Source organism: Penicillium hordei (genome assembly GCF_028827395.1).
Source record: "Penicillium hordei strain IBT 12815 chromosome Unknown utg000003l_segment0_segment0, whole genome shotgun sequence".
Classification (NCBI taxonomy): domain Eukaryota; kingdom Fungi; phylum Ascomycota; class Eurotiomycetes; order Eurotiales; family Aspergillaceae; genus Penicillium; species Penicillium hordei.
Window position 1 is genome coordinate 2,093,354 of NW_026623144.1, and position 24,675 is coordinate 2,118,028.

At 49.6% G+C, this 24,675-nt stretch overlaps 9 protein-coding genes across 9 annotated transcripts; 7 read left to right on the top strand and 2 right to left on the bottom strand.

Moving 5' to 3' along the window:
- Window positions 1-158: 158 nt before the first annotated feature.
- Window positions 159-1,110, top strand: N7537_006019 (HPP family protein; the record flags this gene model as incomplete). Its single annotated transcript, XM_056897076.1, has 2 exons — window positions 159-449; window positions 532-1,110. 2 exons carry the CDS (start codon window positions 159-161, stop codon window positions 1,108-1,110), a joined length of 870 nt encoding a protein of 289 aa, XP_056752861.1.
- Window positions 1,111-1,650: 540 nt separating this feature from the next.
- On the top strand, window positions 1,651-3,540 carry N7537_006020 (ATP-binding cassette family ATPase ARB1; the record flags this gene model as incomplete). Its single annotated transcript, XM_056897077.1, has 2 exons — window positions 1,651-2,211; window positions 2,272-3,540. The coding sequence occupies 2 exons, from the start codon at window positions 1,651-1,653 to the stop codon at window positions 3,538-3,540; spliced, it is 1,830 nt and encodes a 609-aa protein (XP_056752862.1).
- An 885-nt stretch (window positions 3,541-4,425) lies between these two features.
- Window positions 4,426-4,806, top strand: N7537_006021 (uncharacterized protein; the record flags this gene model as incomplete). The annotated part of the gene is made up of 1 exon (XM_056897078.1): window positions 4,426-4,806. One exon carries the CDS (start codon window positions 4,426-4,428, stop codon window positions 4,804-4,806), a length of 381 nt encoding a protein of 126 aa, XP_056752863.1.
- A 161-nt stretch (window positions 4,807-4,967) lies between these two features.
- On the bottom strand, window positions 4,968-6,345 carry N7537_006022 (TFIIH complex kinase subunit CCL1; the record flags this gene model as incomplete). The annotated part of the gene is made up of 2 exons (XM_056897079.1): window positions 4,968-5,921; window positions 6,013-6,345. The coding sequence occupies 2 exons, from the start codon at window positions 6,343-6,345 to the stop codon at window positions 4,968-4,970; spliced, it is 1,287 nt and encodes a 428-aa protein (XP_056752864.1).
- Window positions 6,346-7,691: 1,346 nt separating this feature from the next.
- On the bottom strand, window positions 7,692-8,528 carry N7537_006023 (E2 ubiquitin-conjugating protein UBC1; the record flags this gene model as incomplete). Its single annotated transcript, XM_056897080.1, has 3 exons — window positions 7,692-7,863; window positions 7,918-8,198; window positions 8,268-8,528. The coding sequence occupies 3 exons, from the start codon at window positions 8,526-8,528 to the stop codon at window positions 7,692-7,694; spliced, it is 714 nt and encodes a 237-aa protein (XP_056752865.1).
- Window positions 8,529-9,277: 749 nt separating this feature from the next.
- Window positions 9,278-12,943, top strand: N7537_006024 (proteasome regulatory particle base subunit RPT2; the record flags this gene model as incomplete). Its single annotated transcript, XM_056897081.1, has 5 exons — window positions 9,278-9,280; window positions 9,349-9,414; window positions 9,477-10,548; window positions 10,605-10,854; window positions 11,041-12,943. The coding sequence occupies 5 exons, from the start codon at window positions 9,278-9,280 to the stop codon at window positions 12,941-12,943; spliced, it is 3,294 nt and encodes a 1,097-aa protein (XP_056752866.1).
- A 705-nt stretch (window positions 12,944-13,648) lies between these two features.
- Window positions 13,649-16,100, top strand: N7537_006025 (DUF803 domain membrane protein; the record flags this gene model as incomplete). The annotated part of the gene is made up of 2 exons (XM_056897082.1): window positions 13,649-14,561; window positions 14,635-16,100. The coding sequence occupies 2 exons, from the start codon at window positions 13,649-13,651 to the stop codon at window positions 16,098-16,100; spliced, it is 2,379 nt and encodes a 792-aa protein (XP_056752867.1).
- A 2,478-nt stretch (window positions 16,101-18,578) lies between these two features.
- N7537_006026 (uncharacterized protein) lies at window positions 18,579-20,995 on the top strand (the record flags this gene model as incomplete). Its single annotated transcript, XM_056897083.1, has 2 exons — window positions 18,579-20,268; window positions 20,331-20,995. The coding sequence occupies 2 exons, from the start codon at window positions 18,579-18,581 to the stop codon at window positions 20,993-20,995; spliced, it is 2,355 nt and encodes a 784-aa protein (XP_056752868.1).
- A 727-nt stretch (window positions 20,996-21,722) lies between these two features.
- Window positions 21,723-24,672, top strand: N7537_006027 (uncharacterized protein; the record flags this gene model as incomplete). The annotated part of the gene is made up of 11 exons (XM_056897084.1): window positions 21,723-21,900; window positions 21,958-22,050; window positions 22,125-22,232; window positions 22,301-22,377; window positions 22,444-22,551; window positions 22,603-22,790; window positions 22,842-22,910; window positions 22,967-23,182; window positions 23,237-23,534; window positions 23,594-23,832; window positions 23,892-24,672. 11 exons carry the CDS (start codon window positions 21,723-21,725, stop codon window positions 24,670-24,672), a joined length of 2,355 nt encoding a protein of 784 aa, XP_056752869.1.
- Window positions 24,673-24,675: the final 3 nt, after the last annotated feature.

Below are 24,675 nucleotides of genomic sequence, written 5' to 3' on the forward strand. Positions count from 1 at the left end.
GCTCACTAACCGGTATGGCGGTAGATGGAAGGTTCTTTCTTTATTTCCCGACAAGGCTGAACCCCACAGTGAGATGTCTTCATCGGATTTGGTACTGCTATCAGATCACTAGAAACCCTACCAGAGCGTAGAGCATATTTGGTCATCGCAAACCCAGCATGGCACCATCCCCGCATGGACCGGTAACCCTATCCCACCCGACGACCTGGAATTTCGATATCGATCGGTATCTGAACCCGTTTGTGCCGGCACCACGATGGCATCTCATACCAAGACCGGTCGCCTATATGCTGGGATACCGGGACAGGCCTCCCAAACCAATAGGCAATATCCTGGTCGCGTTGTGGTCGTTAGTTGGGGCGTTTTGCGGAGTGGCCTTGGTGGCATCTGTTTCGAAACGAGTGCCTTCTTTTGAAGCACGTGATGCGACAGTGATAATCGGCAGTTTTGTGAGTTATGATTGTCTGATGCTAGAGTAGAGAGTGGAACAAGAACAACCTAAGGCTGACTCTTATGATTCTTTGATGATAGGGTGCGGCGGCAGTGATTGAATTCGGTGCGATCGAGTCGCCTTTCGCACAACCACGCAATGCAATCCTGAGCCAGGTCATTGCCTGTTTCTTTGGTGTCGGGATATCGAAGTTGTTCGCCTTGGATCCTGGTGCTGAAGCGTATACTGAGCTTGGGGGTGCTCTGGCTTGTGCTCTTACCACGGCTGTCATGCTACTCACCAATACTACACACCCGCCGGCGGGTGCAACTGCTCTTCTGGCAGTGACACACTCTCCGACTGTTGCGTTGGGCTGGTTTCTGTTCCCAGTCATGTTGCTTGGAGTCACGCTTATGCAGGCTGCGGCCGTGGTCATCAACAATATCCAGCGTCGGTATCCGTTGTACTGGTGGACATCACATCCTCTGTCGTCATCTCGGGGGGATGTTGAAGAGGCTATTCATAAGGAAACAGCTAGTGTTCCTAGTCATTATGAGGATAGTCTGACTGATGTTCCTCGGCGGTTGATAGTAGAACACGGTGATATTTCGGTGCCTGATGGGATATTGCTTTCGGCCGAGGAGCAAGAAGTGTTACTGAGGATTAGTGAAAGACTTTAAAGGGGAGACCCTAGATATTAAATATTAAATATTAGCTTCATGTTATCTCTCCAAAGATAGCCCCCTCCTGTTATCGTCCAGTCGCGTATCACACAAATCAAAGTGGCAAATTGACACCTTAGGCATTCATACGGTGACGTCTCTCCCAATCAAAATCCACTTGTTCACGGCCCACTGATGGATTTTTTTTTTTTTTGTTTGAAAGTTTTTGAACCCCTAAAATTTGCCAACTCACACTCACTTTAGGCAAAAAGAAATACATTTATAAGTGAGAAAAAAGGTACATTCTACTTTTCCTTTCTTATTTTCTCTCAACTGACAATCGATAGGATTCTATCGATAAGGGCAAACCACCAACTCCACTGCTCTACGCCCCTCCATTTCCTGTCCGCCCCGCCTGGCGATCCACTCAGCCTTTTTGCATTTCTCTTCAATCTCTTTTCGCAGTGTCATCCTTTCTCCTCTCCCTCCCTTTGCCTTCCGTCTTCCCTTACTTCTTTTTTTAACCCCCCCTTTTTTTATACCGTCACACCCGCAACCATGGTTTCCGCCTCGAAGGCTGCCCGCATGGCCAAGCGTGCCGACGAGAAGAAGCCCAAGAAGGCCACCAAGGTCGAGCTCGATGCCCACGGAAACCCCATCGTCGAGGATGCGCCCGCTACCAAGGATCAGTCCGCCGTTGATAAGCTCACAGCCCAGATGGATAAGCACGGTCTGTCCGATCGTGTCACCACCGGTGTGCTGTCATCTCTGCCCGCCTCTCGCGATGTTAAGATCACCTCTTGCTCCCTTGTGTTCCACGGAAAGGTTCTGGTCACCGATTCTACCCTCGAGTTGACCTTCGGTCGTCGCTACGGTCTCCTCGGTGAGAACGGTTGCGGAAAGTCCACTATCCTCAAGTCCATTGCTGCCCGCGAGTACCCCGTTCCCGAGCACATCGATATCTACCTTCTTAACGAGGGTGCCCCCCCCACCGACTTCGGTGCCCTTGACTGGGTTGTCCGGGAGGCTGAACGCCAGTTGGATGACATGGAGAAGAAGGCCGAGCAGGTTCTTGAGGACGATGGCCCTGATAGCCCTATCCTTGAAGACCTATATGACGTACGTATTTTTTGATTTTTACTTCTTGGTTCCAGAACAGAAGCTAACTATCCTATACAGCGCATGGACAAGATGGATCCCTCCACCTTCCACGTTCGTGCTTCCCTCATTCTGACCGGTCTCGGTTTCAACAAGCACACCATCAACAAGAAGACCAAGGACATGTCCGGTGGTTGGCGTATGCGTGTGGCCCTCGCCAAGGCCCTGTTCGTCAAGCCCTCTTTGCTCTTGCTTGATGACCCCACTGCCCATTTGGATTTGGAGGCTTGCGTGTGGCTGGAGGAGTACCTCAAGAAGTGGGATCGTACTTTGATCCTGGTTTCTCACTCCATGGATTTCCTGAACGGTGTCTGCACCACCATGCTCGACATGCGTGGCCAGAAGCTCCTCTACTACGGTGGTAACTACGATTCTTACCACAAGACCCGTAGCGAGCAGGAGACCAACCAGACCAAGGCCTACACCAAGCAGCAGGAAGAAATCCAGCACATCAAGAAGTTCATTGCTTCCGCTGGTACCTACGCTAACTTGGTGCGTCAAGCCAAGTCTCGCCAGAAGATTCTCGACAAGATGGAGGCCGATGGTTTCATTCAGCCCGTCGTTGCCGACCGTGTCTTCACCTTCCGTTTCGCCGATGTTGAGAAGCTTCCTCCCCCAGTTCTTTCCTTCGACGATGTCAGCTTCTCTTACTCCGGTAACTGGGATGACACTCTGTACGAGCACCTCGACCTCGGTGTCGACATGGACTCTCGTACCGCCCTGGTCGGCCCCAACGGTGTCGGCAAGTCTACCCTGCTCCGTCTCATGACCGGCAAGCTCAGCCCCATCGGTGGTCGTGTCTCCCGTCACACTCACTTGAAGCTCGGTGTTTACAGCCAGCACTCCTCCGAGCAGCTTGATCTCACCAAGTCCTCCCTGGAGTTCGTCCGTGACCGCTTCCCCGAGAAGTCCCAGGATTACCAGTACTGGCGCCAGCAACTCGGCCGTTACGGTCTGAGTGGTGAGGGCCAGACTGCCCTCATGGGCACCCTGTCCGAAGGCCAGAAGTCTCGTATCGTCTTCGCTCTGCTTGCCATCGAGTCCCCCAACATGATTCTTCTTGACGAGCCTACCAACGGTCTCGATATCCCCACCATTGACTCCTTGGCTGATGCCATCAACGCCTACAGCGGTGGTGTCGTCGTTGTCTCTCACGATTTCCGTCTCCTCGACAAGATTGCCAAGGATATCATGGTCTGTGAGGACAAGACTATCCGCCGCTGGGACGGCTCCATCGGTGACTACAAGAACCACCTCCGTAACAAGATGTTGTCTGCTGGTGCCGTTTAAGGGCTTTATTGATTCTCTTTGTTCAACTTTGTTCAACTTCTTTTTTTTCCCCTATTGATGACGAAATGCTAGACGAGAACTGAAGGAATACAAATGCCCATATCGTGGCACTTAAAAGTTTGGTTCCCGCAAAAGGGACATTCCAACAAAAGGTTCCTTGGATTGGGATGGTTTTCATTTATTTTCTTTTTCTCCGTTAGATCGTTCTGTCCTTCCTCCCTTTCCGAATAGATTTTGGGTAATGGAGGATTGGACTTCTGCGTTTGCTATGAACTCATTACCCCTGATTCGATCCGTCTGTTTTTCGCTTTCCTGTCTTGTCATGCATCACCCTTGATAGAGTACCTAGTCCTCTCTTCCGAGGTAAATATAAGGGATGCCAGTCATGAAATATATGTTATTCTCGCTATATTGAAGAATAGGACGTAATATCTCAGTCTCCACACATGGTGCTAGTTGTATACATGATTCAAACCTGCTCTTGATATATACATACCTTGTCCATGTCCGTGTCCAGTCTAGGTAATCTTCCCCATCAGCAGCAGTGTTGTCATGACCCCAAGAATGGCTGGCTATAGGACTGATTCAAGAACTGCCAATGCCTTTCTTCTCTTTCGTGTTATTCTTATCTCAACCCTAATAGAACACACCGTGGCGATGGACCGGGACAAAGAACATGAACAATGCCCATCGTAGCCCTCATTGTCTTCTCTCTTTCTCGAACAAAGAAACAAACCCAAGTTATCACCAACAAAACAGTATATAAACATCCCCAAATCTCGCCACAATCCCATCCCATCTATCCTCTCATTCTCCACAGCTATATACAGATCTAGGTAAGCCCTAACATATTAACCTCTACCCATAGATACATACACCAACACAATGGACGGAGCTCGCATACGCCCCCACAACTTCAGGCAGATCTACACACAAGCCTGCGAAACCTTCACCCACAAGCTCCAATGCCAAGTCTTCGCTCTGCTGAGCCCATCCCCAAGTCCTGACATGGAGGAGATGAGCACACGGCTGGAGGAGCTCTGCGAGCGAGTCATTCAAATCGGATTCCTGTGTGAGGTCGGCGGATTCGGGATCCGCGATGATAACCGCGTGCGTATCCGTTGGGGTTCACTTCCTATTAAGGATATTTGCTTCTCGATTAAGTGGGAACTGACTGTAATCAAGGATGAGCTTGCTACCGGTGATGCGACGCCTCTGCTAGTTGCAGATATTTTGGTGGATATTTTGGATAATTTGCCCTTTTGAATATATTTTGTGTCTAAGTTTTACATATGGTATTGGGCTTTTATGGATTTGTAGGGTACATGCAAGTCTTGTAGTCCGACGTTCGTTGCATCTAGTAGTGTTGTCGGTTCTGGTATTTAATATTAGAATATTTGTGTAGTTAGATTCAATGGCTTGCATGATCAATACTGCTTGGTTCGCTGAGTGACCAATTCCGGACCAAAAACATCACCATCCTGACGGACGATCTGTTCTTGTTCCAATTTCCGCTTTTTCGCCAGGCGTTCTGTTTCGCTTTCGGAAGTGACCACACCAGTATCGCTTTGAACAGCGGATGGTTGTGCTGACTCTCGTTTCTGAGCGACAGCCAGATTCACCTTCTCGGGGTTCTGACAATGATATAGTTTCTTTGCGATGCGCTTAAGGCTCTTCATTTGTGCGGGGTCGGAGGAGAGTGGTGCATAGGATTGGAGAAGAGCAGAGCATTCACTCAAGACGTGATGCAGCTTGGAGCGGATTTCGTATAGAGGGTTCACTAGGCCATTTTCGTCTGTTTCGGGGGCGGGGATTGTGGCTGTGACAGGACCACCGAGTTTAACATCCAGCAAAAACTCAGCTAGGGGACGATCCGCTAGTAAAAAGGCGGAAAACCAGATTTGGGATGGTGTGTACAAGAAGTAGGCGTCCGTCATCTGCGCGGCGGATTTCAACAACTCGCGAGTTGTGCCGTGGGCCCGGGCGATTCGATCTGACATTGAGGACGATGGAACGGGAGGAGGTGCGATGGATAGCAATCCTTGTTGGAGATCTTCGGCGGTTTCATGTGGTAGATGGGGGGCTGGTTGGCCTTGGCCTTGTGCGATGGCTTGTAGTTCCATGACGCCGCCTTCAAGTCCCCGGAATGGATGCCGTACATCGAAAGTGAAACGGAGTCCCTGCATGAGCAGGAATTCCGGTGCGATTACATCTTCTGTCGTTGTGTCACCAGGAATTCCATCAGCAAATTGACGAAGAGAAATATAGTAATTATCGGTTTTGGTCGCGACGAAGAGTGCACAAGCCATGATCGACTTTGGATGGTATGTCATGGGTGAATTGGTTAGGTAGAAGCGGCGGAGGTATTGGATCGCAGTGGCCTATTTCGCAGAATGAGGGAAGTCAGCTTCCTGGGCTTTATTTGCAATGACTTTCAAAGGAGAGAATGAAGTGCCCTAGAGCTTAACGTACCCGGACCATTGTTGGAATTGGTGGCTTGTATGTCTCTCCCAGCTCTAATGTCTTTTCGCAGTAATACCGTACGAGAACAAGCTCCTCCTCTGGTGTCAAGCATTCGACATCCTTCTCATCTTTGTTTTTGTTTTCCGTATTGCTTTCCGGTAGTGGTGTCCCCGCTACGGAGGATGCGGTCGACTGATGAGTTTCGCGCGATCTGCGCAAAGCGGCGCGCACGCGCTCGCTGGCAGCGGCATTTGTCGAGGCTCGGAGAGATTGTAGAGATGGCTCGGTGTATGACCACAGTCGGTACTGGGACGAGGCACGGTAAATGTCGTCTTCGATCATGGTGCTGGTGCTCTTGACTTGGAAGACTCAAAGGCTAGAAACCTTGGGCGGAGATAACGACCGGCTAGTTAGAGTATCACCAAAGAGAGATTCTCAGCAGGAAGAGGTGGAAATTGCAGTGGCGTTCTAGATATGAAGATAGGTATTTGACAATTCTCCACGAGGGCCCGAGGGAGGTCAGAGCTGGTGCTTATCGATAACACCCTTCCTTCAATTCTGCCCAGGTGCCTATAGAGACATCAAACCATCACTTTGGTTTTTTTTCCTTGTCATATTTTATTGCGTTGAATATCAATCAAATCCTATGCCACAACTATTTGATACACATAAACCACTTAATGTGATCTAGTCATATTTCATATATGACTTCCGAGTTGTTTTCACGCATAGCGTAGCTAGTGTATATAATATACTCATGACCGACTGAGGTCGACGAGCACTGGAGCTCATGTTCAGAATCCCAAAAGGAACGTCCTGATAGCTACTTATCCCTCCACGTTTCCGCTACACCTTCAACCTTTTTCAGTTGGCCGTCGTTCGTGTGCTCAAGGAGGACAAAGCCCTGGGGCCCGAATGCTTCGAAGGTGCCAGACTAGTAGATCGTGCACGGCCCTTCATGGCCGTTATTTGGGCCCCGATGATATGATATATGAGCACATTATTAGAATTATGTTTCGCAATTGTAGGCCCGTCAAGGCTCTGTAGCTCGATAGAGAGACTGAACTTTGGAATGTTCGGCCTAGGGGATATTGACGTTTGTTCTCCTCAATTAGGCGCGACACATACAGCCTATCAGATGATAGAAACGTTACAAATGGAGAGGTTGGATCATTCTCCGTGAGGATGTTTGTGAATCGATGCATACTTCTGCAGAGGATAGTTGGCGGATAGTGCGATTGAACAGAGGCAATTAGAAATACCCCAGGGGCTGCTAGGCACCAAGGCGTGGGTACCTCCAACCCTAGAGGGCTAAGCAACAACCCCCTGAGGTTGAGACTAAATCGCATTGAGAATCTAATAGGTCAGTCGAATAGCCCTACTGCGTGCTTGTCATCTGGAAAAGCAACGGGATCGCTAGGATAGGTGACGTAATTGGGGGAAAGTTGCACATGAGTCTAGCGTGTTGTATTTTTATTGATGTAGCTTACTTCGGCCACTCCCCTTTCCAAGGTCGTACTCAGTTCATACCAAGTGAGCAAATAAGACACCCTGATGATCAAGAAGCGACAAATGCTAAGCACTAAAGTGAAAGGAGAAAGGTTTCAAGTGCCAGATAATACATACATGTACATATTTGCTTCCTGACGCATTTCACCCCGAATTCACCACAGACACCAGAATATACATCACTCACCGAGAAGTCGGGCAGCAATATCACCCATACGATCTTCTTCCAACTCGTATTCTTGACCTCCTCGTCGATCGGCACCGACATATCGGAAAGCAGCCACAACACGATCAACGTCGAAGCCCATGCTGGTGAAACGGTCGATCAAATTCTTGTTGTATCCATCATATCTATAGATAATAATCAGTAAAAATACCCAATAAATGGCGAGAAGAACGACTCACTTTGCAAGACTGTCTTCGCTAGCTCCTTGCCGGGTGTCATCTAGGCTTGATCCGCTTTCATTGTCAGCACTACCCGCGGGAGCTCCAGCATAGATGACTGCCCAGTCGCGTGCAACACGTTCAAACTCCTTGGGTGACTTGAGAAGCATATTAGCCACTTCAGCATCTTGGGGGTCCTTGGGCTCGGGTGTGCTGAGCAAAGATTGCAACGAAAGCAGAGCGGACTTGATAGTCAGAACTGGTGACCAAGCACTGGAAAGCGTGTCGAGGCAGATTGCACCCTACATTGGCTGTTAGAACCTGGATAGTTTTTTTCTTTTTCATATGCAAATCACGAAGAGGGCACTGACTGTTTGGCTGCTGACATTTGGATGCCACACTTTGGTCTCAAACTTCATGGTAGGTGGGCGGAAAGGGTAGTCGGTGGGGATTTTAATATCGATATTGTAGGTGCCACCTTCATACGGGGTGCCGGGTGGCCCTGGAAATGAACCCCTTAAGTGAGTGACATCGTCCTGGTTGCCAAATGGCTCGACATTGATTTGAGAGTGGGCATCGGCGTGAATGTCCGCAATCTCTTTTCCAATGCGACGCATACGATTGCTAGCCATGGTGATTTGAGGACTTGTTCCAGAAAAAGGTCAAATAAGAGATGTTGAAGGACAAGACCACTTTATGTGTAGATTGTGGGGTTAAATAGATCTATTTCCGCCTTGTTCAAAAGACTGCACAAGAACGAAACTGCTGTGGAGAGGAAGGCGAAGTGGGGCTAATAGTAGGATGGTTGTTAGGAAACCCCCAGATCAACTAGAAAATATCACAACCAGAGTATGAAATCCTCTAGGGGATTGAAAGCAGATCAATATAAACGAGGATCTCACCTATGCAAGGAGGGGAACTATACGGAGAAGAGGGCAGTATGAGAGATGAGCTCAGATACTTGTCACCTGTCCCCTTTTATATGCACGTGAGGTATAGACCTCGAGAGGAAGAAACACGAGTATTAAGCCTGAGATTTCGTAAGGTAAATTTCAATATAGAGCCTCGGTGGATATAAATTTCTTTAATTGTCTTCGAGAATGTCTAGGCGCAAGCAAGGTGCCGGCGTTAAGGCAACAAGGCGCGAATGACGCAGTTGTGGCCTGAGGCACTTATAGTCACGTGTGGACCTAACAGCTTCCAGCTCGCCCAGCGTCTGACCTCCGGCGATACCACCACATCTGCATTGACAATCCATCCCTTTCAACTAGTCTTTCCCATCATTCCATACCACGTAAGGCTCGGGGTCCATCCTACTTTTATTTCATTTGCAACTTCACACCAGGGGCTCTGATTGTCTCCCTCTCGTTGGCTGACAAACATGGTGAGTGTCCCAATCTTGCCAGCCTTTGGGTTGCCCATCTTGATGTGCATTCTAACATTCAAAACTAGGGTCAACAGCAGTCTAACCTGGGCGGCGGCCCTGGAGGCGATGGACGCGATGACAAGGATAAGAAGGTATGTTGCTACTCGTTTCCTCTACTACACAACTAGCGCTGAGACCATCTTTCTTTCATCAGAAGGACAAGCCCAAATACGAACCTCCCCCACCACCTACCACTCGTCTTGGAAAGAAGAAGCGCAAGGCTGCCGGCCCAAGCACTGCCTCCAAGCTCCCCGATATCTACCCTACATCGCGCTGCAAGCTCCGATATCTTCGCATGCAGCGTGTTCACGACCACCTGCTGTTAGAAGAAGAGTACGTTGAGAACATGGAACGAATGCGCAAGGCCAAGGCCCAGGCCACCCAGGATCCCGCCAGGGGAGGTGGTGACTTGGATGTGATGGATCGGAACGCCGATGAGCGGAGTCGAGTCGATGACATGCGAGGCAGCCCGATGGGTGTCGGCAACTTAGAAGAGTTGATTGATGATGACCATGCTATTGTCTCAAGCGCCACAGGCCCTGAGTACTACGTTTCCATCATGTCTTTCGTCGATAAAGATCTCCTCGAGCCGGGTGCCAGTATTCTTCTACACCACAAGTCAGTGTCCGTCGTCGGTGTACTGACAGAGGAGTCTGACCCGCTTGTATCGGTGATGAAGTTGGACAAGGCGCCCACGGAATCATACGCTGATATCGGTGGCCTGGAGCAACAAATTCAGGAAGTTCGAGAATCCGTGGAGCTGCCCTTGCTACACCCTGAGCTGTATGAAGAGATGGGTATCAAGCCTCCCAAGGGAGTTATTCTTTACGGTGCCCCAGGTACCGGAAAGACGCTACTTGCTAAGGCTGTTGCCAACCAGACCAGCGCAACCTTCCTCCGCATTGTTGGCAGTGAGCTGATTCAGAAGTACCTGGGTGATGGCCCCCGCTTGGTTCGCCAGATCTTCTCAGTTGCTGCTGATCATGCCCCATCAATTGTGTTCATCGACGAGATTGATGCTATCGGTACGAAGCGATACGAATCACAATCTGGCGGCGAGAGAGAAATTCAGCGAACCATGCTGGAGCTTCTGAACCAGCTGGATGGATTCGATGATCGTGGTGACGTGAAGGTCATTATGGCCACTAACAAGATCGAAACACTGGACCCAGCTTTGATCCGACCTGGTCGTATTGACCGTAAGATTCTCTTCGAGAATCCAGACCGTGAGTGATCCCCTTGATGCCTACTACTTCGTGGTGGCTTACTAACATTTTTGTAGAAAACACCAAGAAGAAGATTTTCACTTTGCACACATCGAAGATGTCTCTCGGTGATGACGTTGATCTCGAGGAGTTCATCAACCAGAAGGATGATCTCTCTGGTGCCGACATCCGCGCCATCTGTACCGAAGCTGGTTTGATGGCCCTGAGAGAGCGCCGGATGAGGGTGCAGATGGACGATTTCCGGGCTGCTCGTGAGCGTATCATGAAGACCAAGCAAGACGGTGGTCCTGTGGAGGGTCTGTACTTGTAAGCGCTGGAAATTCTTTCGAAGGTAGAGTGCCAGAGTGCTTGCGCTGGAGACCTGTACTCAGTTAGGTCCGTGTGTATTGTAATAATCAAGTAACGAACGAATCTAAAGGGTGCACCGCTTACCAATTTCCCTAAATTTATCTGTAAACATGCATTAAAGAACATAATTCGTGTATTATACAGGCGCTGCGCGAGCATTGCCTGCGCCAAGCACTTCGGCTTATCGGCCAAAGGTTGCAAACAGTGCAAACAAGCTCACTATCAGGTCGAACCGTCGAACCCTCTCTCTCCATCTGTCGCAAAGTTTCGCACACACTCAATCATGGATGAATTCGACGAGGAGGCATTCAACAGGTTCTTTCCCTCCAGCTTTGGGAAGCAGGCGAAATCGGTTGATGTTGAGTCCCAGATCGACCGATCCAAGCGTGTCGATGTTTCGGCTCCGAAACTCGAAGGCAATGAACTGGGCCCTGGCGTAACAGTCCCTAGCGCACAAGCAAGAGGGAGCGGTGATGAGCAAAAAGACAGTGATGATAATAGCGACGAAGACTCTGACGATTCAGATGATGACGAGGATGAATTTCCCGTATCACACGAGCTCGTTCTCAAGACTCATGAGCGTGCCGTGACAACCATGACCGTGGACCCCTCGGGGGCCCGACTAATCACAGGTTCTACCGATTGCACACTGAAACTATATGACTTTGCCTCGATGACTCCATCCACACTCCGCGCTTTCAAGTCCGTCGATCCTTCAGCCAAGAAAGCGACGGCGGCCCAGGACACCCACGCCTTGCACTACGCCGCGTTCAACCCGCTCTCCCCGAGTTATGTTCTAGCCGTAACTGCCACCCCGCAGCCACGGATTCTCAGCCGTGATGGTGAGATACTCACAGAATTTGTGAAGGGAGATATGTATCTACGAGATTTGCACCATACTAAAGGACATGTGTCTGAGGTTACTTGCGGTACATGGAACCCGTCTGATCCTAACCTATGTGCCACTGCTGGAACCGACAGCACAATTCGCATTTGGGATGCCAATGTCGGCCGCTCGCAGAGGGAGGTGATCGTGCACAAGTCACGGGCGGCTGGCTCTGCTGGCCGGACTAAGATGACTGCCATCGCATGGGGCTCCCCGAAACAAGGAGGCGCCGATGTTCTAGTAGGTGCGGGTCTCGATGGGAGCCTAGTTATGTGGAGTGGAAACGGTCCATACACAAGACCCAGCGCAGAAATCCGGGATGCTCATGTCAAAGATACATGGACAAGCGGTATTGATATCAGTTCCGACGGAAGACTTGTCATCACCAGAGGTGGTGATGATACGATCAAGCTTTGGGATACCAGAAAGTTCAAGTCTCCGGTCACAACCGTCACACATACCTCGACATCTTCCCGTTACCCGACATCAAACATTCAGTTCTCTCCTTCGTCTGCCAATATCATCACAGGCTCACAAACCGGCCATTTGCATATCCTCAACCCGGCTACTCTCAAGCCAGAGCTTGTCACTCCTGTGACGCCGGGGTCCCCCTTGATTACTGTTCTATGGCACGAAAAGCTCAACCAGATTATCACGGGCTCCGCCAATGCCGAAACCCACGTCCTCTATAACCCAACTATGTCCACGAAGGGCGCAGCGACGGTCATGTCCAAGGCACCAAAACTCCGCCATGTCGATGAAATTGCCGTTACCGCAGACTTGAACCAGGCATTGGCAGGTGATTCGGTCGTCGTCGGTTCCAACGGAGTTCCGCATTACAGCTCGGCGACCAGGTCTGCTCGTCATCCTACAGTTGGCTTTACAGCGTCTGGTCGCTCCCGCGATCCTCGCCGACCGCATTTGCCAGCGCAGACGCCGTTCGCCAAAAATACCCCAGATGAGAAACATATCCTCGAGCATATTCCACTCAGTTCCATGCGAGACGAGGATCCGCGTGAAGCACTTTTGAAATATGCTGATCGGGCGGAGAAGGAACCTATATTCACCAAGGCATACAAGGAAACACAACCAAAGGCCATCTACGCGGAACTGAGTGATGGTGAAGAGCAAGGACCGGAAAAGAAGAAAGCAAAGCGATGATCCGCTTAAGATATGTACACTATTCAATACGATTTTTAGCCCCTTAAGTTAAAATTACTCAAATCTAGCTGTGTATGAGATATGCAATATGTAGTATACCTTTGTAGTTTCATAGAGGAACTAAGTCCAACCAGACCCAACTCCGCTCCGGGTTGTCCCCTCTTTTCCTGCTCCATGACGTCTCCCAAGAGCCCGACGATCTCAAACTGCCCGCCCGAACCGCCAATGATAGCTATGCTAAGAACCTCACGAGCTTTGGTCTCGCGCAAACGTTGTCTTTGGCGTTGTTTCCATTCGTATCTGTGTTGTGTCCCATTTAATTACTGCATAGGTTCCAAGGCACTTTGAAAGCTTTGGAATCGGCTCCCCCGGGAGTTTGTTTGGTGCTGACATATCACTTCTCTCCGCGGCCCCGAGGCGCGTCTCCGCTCTGTAAGCTTGCCGCCTAAACTTCTTCTCTTCGTATTCATTACCCTTATCCGTGATAATCCTCGCTCGAGAAAGTCGGATTACCCGGAACAGAATGCGGTCTTTTGCGACTTGAGATCAAATGCTCACCGTGGAATCTGGGGGCTCGTTCTGATCGGCCGTACCCGCCGAAGAGCTGGGGTGTGTAAGGGGTGTTTGACAATCAAAAGGCTTCCCCGCCAAAGCGCATGATAAAAAGTACTCGATTACTAGGATCGCATCATTTCAGACGAACGGATGGCATCCTCGCAGTCGTCACTGGTAGCAAGCCTGCTACCTGGTCTTATTTCTTCGGCCGTCTCCCCGTCAAGATCATCCACGTTCGCGGCTTCTTCTATCCACCAACTCTTCGCCGCAGCATCAAATTCCACATCGGGAAACCCCCATAACCATGATGGGAATAATGGGGGAAGCATGCATGAATGGTCATCACTGATTGGAATTATCACGGCTTTATGCGGCAATGTTCTGATCTCATTAGCCCTCAATATCCAACGTTACGCACATATTCGGATCGCAAGGGAATGGGAACAGGACAAGAATCGCAGTGGGGAATATGGAAACAATGGAACCCGCGTCGGGTCGAGGGGGAGATCCCCGGCCCAATACCGAGACTCGGACCAGAATGCTTTCGAACCTTATCGCGACGAAGATGACATCGACACCGAGGGGAGGAACCCTAGTTTAAGCTCGCGGGCCACTAGCACCGGAAGCAAGGATGGCGCAGACGGTAACCGCAAATCCTACCTCAAGTCTCCATACTGGTGGGCTGGAATTGTGCTTATGGTTGTGGGGGAAATGGGAAATTTCATGGCCTACGGCTTTGCGCCGGCGTCGATCGTCTCGCCATTGGGAGTTGTGGCTTTGATATCGAATTGTATCATTGCGCCATGCTTGCTCAAGGAGCAATTCCGCAAGCGAGATCTCTGGGGCGTGCTCGTCTCTATTGCCGGTGCTGTCGTTGTCGTTCTCAGTGCTAAATCTTCTGAAGAACAAATTGGACCTGATGAAATTTGGGCGAACATCACGCGATGGGAATTCGAGCTCTATCTCGGATTGACCACATCGTTGATTATAGGTCTGATGTGGGCAAGCCATGAGTATGGCTCGCGATCGATCCTTATCGATGTTGGGCTCGTTGCACTATTTGGTACGTTTAAGTCTAGTAATTCTAGTTTTGGGGCTTGTCTCCGCTGATCTTGATGCTGATTCCTATAAAATAGGTGGATACACAGCTCTTTCTACGAAAGGTGTCTCTTCGCTTTTGTCTGGCACCTTGTGGCATGTTATTACATTCCCTATCACCTATCTGCTTGTGTTCGTCCTTGTCTCTAGTGCATTGATGCAAATCCGTTACATCAATCGTGCTCTACAACGCTTCGATTCCACGCAGGTGATCCCGACGCAGTTTGTTCTCTTCACTCTCGCTGTTATCATTGGAAGTGGAGTCCTTTACCGTGATTTTGAATCCATAACGGCTGAGCGCGCGACAAAATTTGTTGGCGGATGTCTGTTGACTTTCCTCGGAGTTTCCTTCATCACGAGCGGCAGAGTCCGTGCCGACGACGAGTCGTCATTCTCATCTGAAGACGAGGAGGGGTCCATTGGTTTACTCAATGGCGAAAGGTATCGTGACAGCATTGATTTATCTCCGTCTGGGCATCAATTACCAAAGACATCAGGCGTCTCCAGAGAACCGCAATATGACGTTCCCCAGTCCCCCAGGGGCTCCGTATTGAGCCAAGGCACTGATGAAGTTGATGATCAGTCTACTCCTAAAGGCATTCTTTCTGCCGCGCCCTCTTCACCACATGGATCTTTGATCGATGCATCTCCTCTGTCTGCTCCATCGTTTGACTACACTTCACCATTGCGACCCCCATCTCGCATGTCCAACCCATGGGCAGACATCCAGAATCAGACTGGCGTAACCCCGCAGTCTGATATCCGCCCCGATACGCCTCCCGAGCAGGAAGACGAGACACCACAGGCCTCGACAGTCCTCCTGCGGTTCCCTCCTGCACCAGGTCTTGAAGAAGCAGCGGGAGCCAATGGAAACGCCGGCACCATCCGACGTGCTTCAACCCCCACGCTTTTAAATCAAGCCAACCACCCTACTCGCGATGAGACCCCCCTTGAAACACCATCGCGGCGAGCTCTGCGCAACTCTATCTCCCATCGTTTCTCCCCTGGGCCTCTTCTTCCCACACTTTCCGGTGGCTTCACTGCCGTGGTCGCCGATTCTATCCGACGTGGCGATGGTAGTCCGCTCAAGGATCGGACAAGGCGGAGATTGGGACGTCGGCGTCAGCTCGACGGCGCCTTTGCAGATCCATCCCTCGAAGGAAATGGTGATGCGGCGCTTTCACTTGCAACTGCTCGACTCCAGTCCGCCACCAACCTTGCAGACAGACCCACCGAGGTTGGCCGTTCAACTTCGGCTGTCCCCACAGAAATAAATACCACAACGACACATCACACCAACGAAGATGTGACCCGTCTTCGCAGCCTAAGTGACTCATGGAGTGGTGGGCTTGCATGGCTGGGTGGTGCTCTCCGCAAACCCCAGAACACCAAACCCACTGACAGTGTTGCTGCAATGGAAACGCCAACACCAGAGAATGAGACACAGCCCGAGCCAAGCTACAACGTCGGTGTTTCTGACACCGAGACGGAAGCTCGGCGATAATCAAATGGAGACTCCCTACCTCCGATGCACATACACTTCCCCTCTTTTCCTCGATTCCTCCATCCGGCGCTTTTTTCTGGTAAATCTTTATCATTATCTTCTTGTAATTGGCAATGCATCGTGCAGGTATATGTTTAAGAATTTATCAATGTATCATTTCTTTATTTTCACGCTGTATACTTCAAACACAGAATTCTCAGCATTATTATCCACCAATCTTACCTTTAGCATCTTCTCCGTTCAATTTATCCATAGTGATCATTTCCACGCATCATTCTTCACCCCCGGATAGAAAGGGCAGCCCCCATAGGTAGAAAAGGCGGGGAGCGCGTACCACCGCGGCACAGCCAGCTTTGTAGGTTCATCCTCCACTTTTCAAGTCAATTTAACCGGAGAGATGATTTCCATAAGTTCTAGGCAGTACTGTTACTACGGGGTACAGTGGCCTAAGCCTAATAAGGGTAGTACTTCGTGACACTCCATTTTCAATACAAGTGTCATTTATTATGGTAATCACTTTATTTTAAAAAAAACTCAGCCTTGGAATCACCCCAGCCACAAAGTATTTCTACGATCCATGATCTGCTCTATGATCGGGCCCACCCAGCGATCTCAACCAGCCCTCTCTCTCTCTCTCTCTCTCTCTCTCTCTCTTTGCGAGCCTTTCTTTCTTCGCTTCCCCGCTATGTCCTTTCCACCTTCGTCGCCCACATAGTCTTCGCAATGGCAATAGAAATCCACGACATTAATTCCCCCTGAATCTGCCAAAAGGATTAATGGCCGAGGCTAGCCGAACTTCCAGACTTCATCAAGTCCTAGTGCACATATGAAATCGCCGACTTCAATGACGACTTCGATGATTATGTTAAGCGTGATATGTCGAATGATCGCACGCACAACCCATGCGATACGTCCGAGCATGCTACCGCTCTCACTATAAGCTGGGATCCCTTAAAGGAAACATACACCATGGACAGATTTCGAAACAGTATGCGACGTTGTTTATAATAGCGACTACTTTCGAAACTCTATTATACTACGCTGACTAGGATCCTTGCCATGCACCAAGCCACTTTATGTACTCCGTACCCTACCCCATATTATAATGCTATCTAAGTAACAAGTAAACGTTAACTAACTAGTTAATTATCATGCTAATTATTAATGTATACCTTGCGAGTCTCATGTTGCCCGACCTCGGCTCTACCTATGTAGGTATCTTCAGATGGCTATCTTTGGTCTCAGTATTCGACCAATCAGATAAAGGCCGGAGGGAACCGGTGTACAACAAGTACAACAATGCAGTGGCCTTCCTGAGTGGCAAGAGAGATAACGGAACACATCGCATGTTTCGGTTTTGACTACGGAGTACATATACGAATTTGAAAGGTTCCCCATCTCCTATCATACTGGCGACTGGGTTCTCCAGCTAATTCAACCGAGCAAACGCCACTGCGTTGCAGTGGTAAGTGAATGGTGTATATGGGCTGAGTGAAGGGCGCAAAGCCCCTGGGGCCTTAGCGGGGTTCGGAAGCCGGGAAACATGTCTGGGTAGGGGTGATAGGGTGATTTGAAGCGATTTCAAGCGAAGAGTCAAGCCACTTGGCAAGGAGTTTCCTAATTTGGGTTAGTGGATTATAGTTTCACCGACAAAATACCATGTGAGCGGGACATTCTCAGGTTAGTCTTGGCAACTTTAACAGAACAAAGCTTGGTGTTTCTTGTCTATACCAGGTTCTCTTGGCCAGATGTTTGAACTTCATTAATTTTTTTTTTTTACGGACGACTCTACAGAGTAAATTCAAGGGTAAATTTGAAGGGTATCCAAATTTAAAATATTAAGGTGGTAATTCCAAGACATGAAACCGGGATTCTGGAAGACCGGGGTTCTAACTCGATTATATAGTGTCTCCGAGGTGGAGACCAAAGCTAGGCACTTAGAAAGGTACCATAGACATCGGGGCAAGCTACTCACGATAAGATTATGTGAATCGATTGGAGAAATAAAGGTCTTCGAAGGCTTCCAAATATCAGCCAAATGTCGTCCCCGGCAGTTGGTTCATTTTGAGGGCAATATATAGTTTGTCTAAAATTCTATATGAATGATTGAAAAAATAAAAAAAAATTCAACTGATAATAAGGTCTCTTTCGAAATGTTCCAAGGTTATTACAACATATGTGGTACAACAGTTGCGTTATCTTCTCCGTTCAGTTCCTCCGTTCAGTTGCTCTGGGGGAGGGGGGGGGGGGCAATGTCGGCCCATGATACGCGGATGGCCTATGTAGCTAGTCGTAGCGGCAGGTATAGGTGGAATCCGCGCTTTCACCGTCGGGCTTCCAAACGGAGCTCCGGTTGTGGCTAACATCAATCTAACTCGAACTGATAAGGCTATGCATACCTCCGCAGTCATCCAATTATTATATCTACCAGTGGCGCGCGTCTTCGTAACTACGAATTCTATGTACTGATCTTTAACCATGCCGGGCAAGTCTACCGGTGTATCGGTGGCAGAGATGCCCCCTGCCACCATCGATGATCTGCAGGACCTCAAAGCGGAACATGAATTCGATCCCAACCTTCCTAGCGAGATTGAGAAGGAATTGGATGATGCCATCACATCTGGAGATCTTGACGTCAAGGCCCACGCTGTTGAGGACCTGATCGAGGACTCTCCTTATCCCGAGGTTCGTGCTGCAGTCCTGAACTACGATGAAGGAGGCACTGGAAACACCATCCGCGCCTGGACCTTGGGTCTCCTGTTTGCTACTCTCGGATCTGGCCTCAACGCTCTATTCTCGCTGCACAGCCCAACCATCTCGATTACTTCTTACATCGCCGAAGTCGTCGCATTTCCTTTCGGCTTGGCCTGGGCTCGTGCTCTCCCCAACTTTACCTTCACCTTTTTCGGCAGAAAGTGCGAGCTCAACCCAGGGCCGTTCACTAAGAAAGAACATGCCCTCATCACTATCATGGCCAACGCAACCTTTGCTGGTGGGTTTGCGTATACCCTCGACATTATTACAGCACAGCGAGGCTTCTATGGACAGCGCTACGGATGGCCCTTTGAGGTCTTCGTCACCATCTCCACCCAGACACTGGGATTCGGCTTGGGTGGAGTATTGCATCGCTTCCTGGTGGAGCCCGCTGCTATGATCTGGCCCTCCAACCTGGTCAACACAACTCTATTCACAGCTATGCACGATCGTGGACTAAGCAAACCAGACCCCGCTAGGACGGCCGGCTGGACCATCAACCGGTACCGCTTGTTCATCTATGTCATGACCGGTGCCTTCTGCTGGTATTGGTTCCCGGGTCTGATCGCCCCCTTCCTGAGTGTGTTTGCATTTGTCACTTGGATCAAACCAAACCACGTCGTTATCAACCAACTGTTCGGCGGTTCTACCGGTATCTCGCTGATCCCCATCTCTTTCGATTGGTCCATTATCTCAGGTTATGTGACCAGTCCTATGATGTCCCCCTGGTTTGCCATTGCCAACACCCTTATTGGTCTGGTCGCCTGGTTCTGGGTCGTCACTCCGGCACTGCACTTTTCCAATATCTTCTACGGAAAATTCCTGCCTATGTCCGACTCGAACAGCTACGACAACACTGGCACGGTGTATAACGTCACTCGTATTCTGACCTCCGAGTACACCTTCGATGTGGCAAAATATAACGACTACTCCCCTCTTTTCCTGTCCACCACATTCGCCCTATGTTACGGTCTGTCCTTTGCTGGTCTGGCCGCTGTTGTTGTCCACGTTGCCCTCTTCCACGGGAAGGAGATCTATCGCCGCATGCGTGAGGCTGGCACCAAGCACGAGGATATTCACTCTCGCCTGATGGCCAAGTATGAGACCGTGCCTATCTGGTGGTATTTCATCGTTCTTGTTATCATGACTGTTATTGGATTGGCAGTCGTGCTTTCCTATCCCACCCATCTTTCCTGGTGGGCGTTCTTCGTCTCTCTCCTCATTGCGATGTTCTGGACCCTACCCATCGGCATGATCCAGGCTACCACGAATATTCAGCTTGGTCTGAACGTTATTACTGAATTTATCGTCGGTTACATTCAGCCTGGTAAGCCCATGGCCATGATGCTTTTCAAGACATATGGTTATATTTCAATGTCTCAGGCGTTGTATTTCTGTCAAGATATGAAGCTTGGTAAGACCCCTTCGAATCCCACGACCTCCACCTTATGTTTTACAAACCTAACATGATTATAGGTCACTATATGAAGATCCCTCCTCGTGTCACCTTCTGGGCACAGATGGCTGCCTGTATCTGGTCTTCAGTCGTGCAGGTAGCAGTGCTGAACTGGGCGTTTGGTAGCATTAGCAATATTTGCGCCCACGACCAAGCAAACCACTACACCTGCCCCAACGGCCGCGTCTTCTTCAACGCCTCAATCATCTGGGGTGTCATCGGTCCCAAGCGCATGTTCTCCATTGGCCAGATGTACGCTAGCCTCCAGTGGTTCTGGCTTGCCGGTTTCGCCCTGCCTGCTATTATCTGGGTTGTTGCTCGCAAATGGCCCAAGAGCGGTGCCAAGTTCTTGAACGCTCCCCTGATTTTCAGCGGTACAGGCATGATTCCCCCTGCTACTCCCCTCACATATCTTATGTGGGGTAGCGTTGGTTTCGTGTTCAACAAGTTCATTCGCAACCGCTGGCGTGGTTGGTGGATGGAGTACAACTATGTTATCTCCGCTGGCTTGGATGTCGGTACTGCGTTGTGTCTGATCGTGATGCTCTTCGCTATCAGTCTGAGCAACTCATCTTTCCCCAGCTGGTGGGGTAACACCAAGGCTCTCGCGACCTTGGATGCTCAAGGCACTGCTGTCCAAGTTGTCTTGCCTGAGGGTCAAACCTTTGGACCAACAAAATGGTAATGGGAATGAGACATCCACTAGTTACTCCACTCATGTTTACATCATTGATGTCCTATAATTAACGCGATCATTATTTCGGCGTCTGATACGCACGAAGATAGTTATGAAGTTGTAATTGAATGTCATTGTCTGTTCTTCAGGCAATAAAATTGAATTTCTAAACTGAGAATTCGAGTAGTTGTACTATGTACTAGTATGTGACTCTGGTGGTTTTACTATGGTGATACCATAGTAAAATGGCACTTGTATTGAAAATGAACTGCCAAGGGGTATTATCCTCACGGGGGGTTCGGCACCTGTGCAAGTAGGGATTTTGCTGTGGCAATAGGGTTGACTATAACTTTGACTACTTTAGCCGGTACTCGAGACCGTGATTTATCCGGCTACTTTATATACCCCATAAGATTCCCATGGCAATGTGGAAGCGGGGGATGCTCCGTCTCCTGATAGCGCTAGCTTGGTTCAAACGATGCCAAGTAGGGCACTACTGGAACCGTTGAGACCAACTTGATTCCGTTTGAAGGTTTCGGCTTCATTTCCTCCGCAAAATGGTATGACCTCGTGCCTTTCTCACATGTAATGATGCGACTCGCCTGCACCATGAATCGCCTGTCTCCACAGTGCAAGGGATTTAATTGCGGGTCAGCGTGACCTTATATGACGAGCTTCCCCAGGAATTTCTTCTTCATTCTAATTCGTTTGGGAAAGAAGTTGTTGTCTTCTCGAAATGGTGGCCAATCTATTTTCCAATGGACTGCTGCTCGTGCAGCTCTTTGCTGCCATAGCTTTGGGAAAACCAACCTCCAGCCCTCTCTACAAGGATCCCCATGCTCCAGTGGAAAAGAGAGTGAAGGACTTGCTGAGCCGGATGACCATTGAGGACAAGAGGTCTCAGTTGACTCAGGGTAAGGATTTATCTCAATCGCCGCCGTAGGTCTAATCGCTGATTGGCTCTTGTGCAGGTGATATGGGGAAATGGATGAATGAAACTACAGGAGCATTCAACTATACCGGCCTGGTAGAGCAAATGGCCGAGAGGTCAGGCATGTTCTATGGTATGAAGTCCTCTATTTAGCTGTTCGATCCTTTTTCATAAATCCACAGAAACACAAATACTAACGGCTTGCAGTCGGATACCCTGTTCCTTGGGATTGGATCTCGGAGAACGTCAAGAGAGCCCAGGACTATCTCCTCCACAATACCACTCTGGGAATTCCTGCAATTGTTCAGTCTGAGGGTATGTACAAAACGGCCTACAGTCTCTAGCTATATTGGATCCCAGACTCATGACATTTCTTGCGCCAGGTATCCACGGATTCTTGATTGGTAATGCCACTATATTCAACTCACCCATTGCCTATGGATCCTCGTGGAACACAGATGTAAGTGGCTATTATAAATATACTTTCATCCATACTGTTGTTGAGGTCTAACACGATATTGTGCAGCTTATCGAAAAAATGGCGGAAATCACCGCACAAGAAGCCTCAGCACTTGGTGTTAATCAGCTCTTCGCCCCCGTTGTTGATCTCGCTCGTGAGCCTCGGTTTGGTCGGGTGAGCTTCATCTCTATGTTAACATATTCGGCGCAACGAAGCTAACAATAGAGACAAAAGGTCGAAGAAACCTTCTCCGAGGATCCTTTCCTCGCCGGCGAAATTGGTTATAGCTACGTCAAGGGTGTACAGGGCAAGAATGTGTCTGCTATGGTCAAGCACTTTGCGGGCTTCAGCGCCCCCGAGCAGGGACTCAATACTGGCCCGGTCCACGGCGGTGAAAGAGAGTTGCGCACAACGTATGTCAGCCCCAAGTTGGGAGACTAAACAGTTGACTGACCATGTCACAGGTGGCTGCCTCCTTTCAAGCGAGCTATCATCGATGCCGGTGCTTGGTCTATCATGGCAGCGTACCACTCGTAAGTCTAGCGTGGTCCCTTTTGTCTGATATTATCATTTTAATATACGTTTCTAGATATGACGGAATTCCCGCAGTCTCCGACTACCACACTCTCACCGAGATCCTGAGAGAGGAATGGGGATATGAATACTTCGTCATGACCGACGCCGGTGGAAGTGACAGAGTGTGCTCCTACTTCCACCTTTGCGAGAGCGATCCCATCGACATGGAAGCGGTCACCACGCAGCTGCTGAATGCTGGAACGGATGTTGAGATGGGAGGTGGCTCATTGTAAGCTCCATTGAAACCCGCACGACACAGAAACAGATACTGACTACCGAATAGCAACTTCCAGAAAATTCCCGAGCTTGTCAAGTCCGGCAAACTCGATATTAATGTTGTGGACACTGCTGTCTCTAGGTTGCTTCGGGCCAAGTTCGAAATGGGCCTCTTTGAGAACCCGTACCCTGCCGCACCTCAGAACGAATGGCATAAGCTCATTAACGGCCCCGAGGCTGTGAAGATTGCGAGAGACTTAGATAAGGAGTCTATCATTCTGCTTGAGAATCACGATGATATTCTGCCTCTGAAGAAGTCGAGTAACATTGCCGTCATTGGGCCTATGGCTCATGGTTACATGAATGTAAGTCAGCATTCTTATTTCGCTTGTTATTCGCGTATATATACCAATGACGCTCATAGTACGGTGACTACGTTGTCTACAAGAGTCAGTACCGGGGTGTGACTCCCCTCGATGGTATCAAGGCCGCAGTTGAGGACAATGCCCAAGTCAACTATGCCCAGGGATGCGAGCGTTGGAGCAATAACCAATCAGGCTTTGATGAGGCAATCGAGGCTGCAAAGAAGTCCGACGTGGCTGTCGTCATTGTCGGAACCTGGTCGCGCGATCAAAAGGAAATCTGGTCAGGAGTGAACGCAACGTGAGTAAACCACTCTTATTAAGATGTATCTACAAGTGTAAGTACTAACAGGCCCAAAGAACCGGCGAACACGTTGATACAGACGATCTATCCCTCGTCGGCGCCCAAGGACCTCTTATCAAAGCCATTGCCGAAACCGGCGTACCAACAATCGTCGTTCTATCAAGCGGCAAGCCGATTACAGACACCTGGATCTCAAACTCAACCGCTGCCCTCGTGCAACAGTTCTACCCATCCGAGGAGGGTGGTAACGCCCTCGCCGACGTCCTCTTCGGCGACTACAACCCTTCCGGCAAGTTATCCGTCAGTTTCCCCCGCTACGTGGGCGATCTCCCCATTTTCTACGACTACCTCAACTCCGGACGCGCCATGGGCGACGTAGGCCACAAGTATGAGAACGGAACTCTCGTATTCGGCCACTCATATGTTCTCGGTGACGCCTCGCCATGGTACCCCTTCGGCTATGGCAAGAGTTATTCTACCTTCAAGTATGGAACTGTTAAGCTCGACAAGAGCAAGATCTCTGCTTCTGAGAAGACTGTTACTGTCAGTGTTGATGTGACAAATACCCATGCTACTCGTGAGGGTACGGAGGTTGTGCAGGTTTATATCAAGGATGAGATTGCTTCTGTTGTTGTTCCTAATCGTCAGCTTAAGGGGTTCAAGAAGGTGGTTATTCCTGCTGGGAAGACTACGACTGTAAAGATCCCGATTAAGGTTGAGGATATTGGTCTTTGGAATACCCGGATGAAGTATGTTGTTGAGCCTGGTCGCTTCACTGTCCTTGTGGGTAGCAGCTCTGAGGATATTCGTGGTAACGCTACGTTTATTGTTCGGTGATCG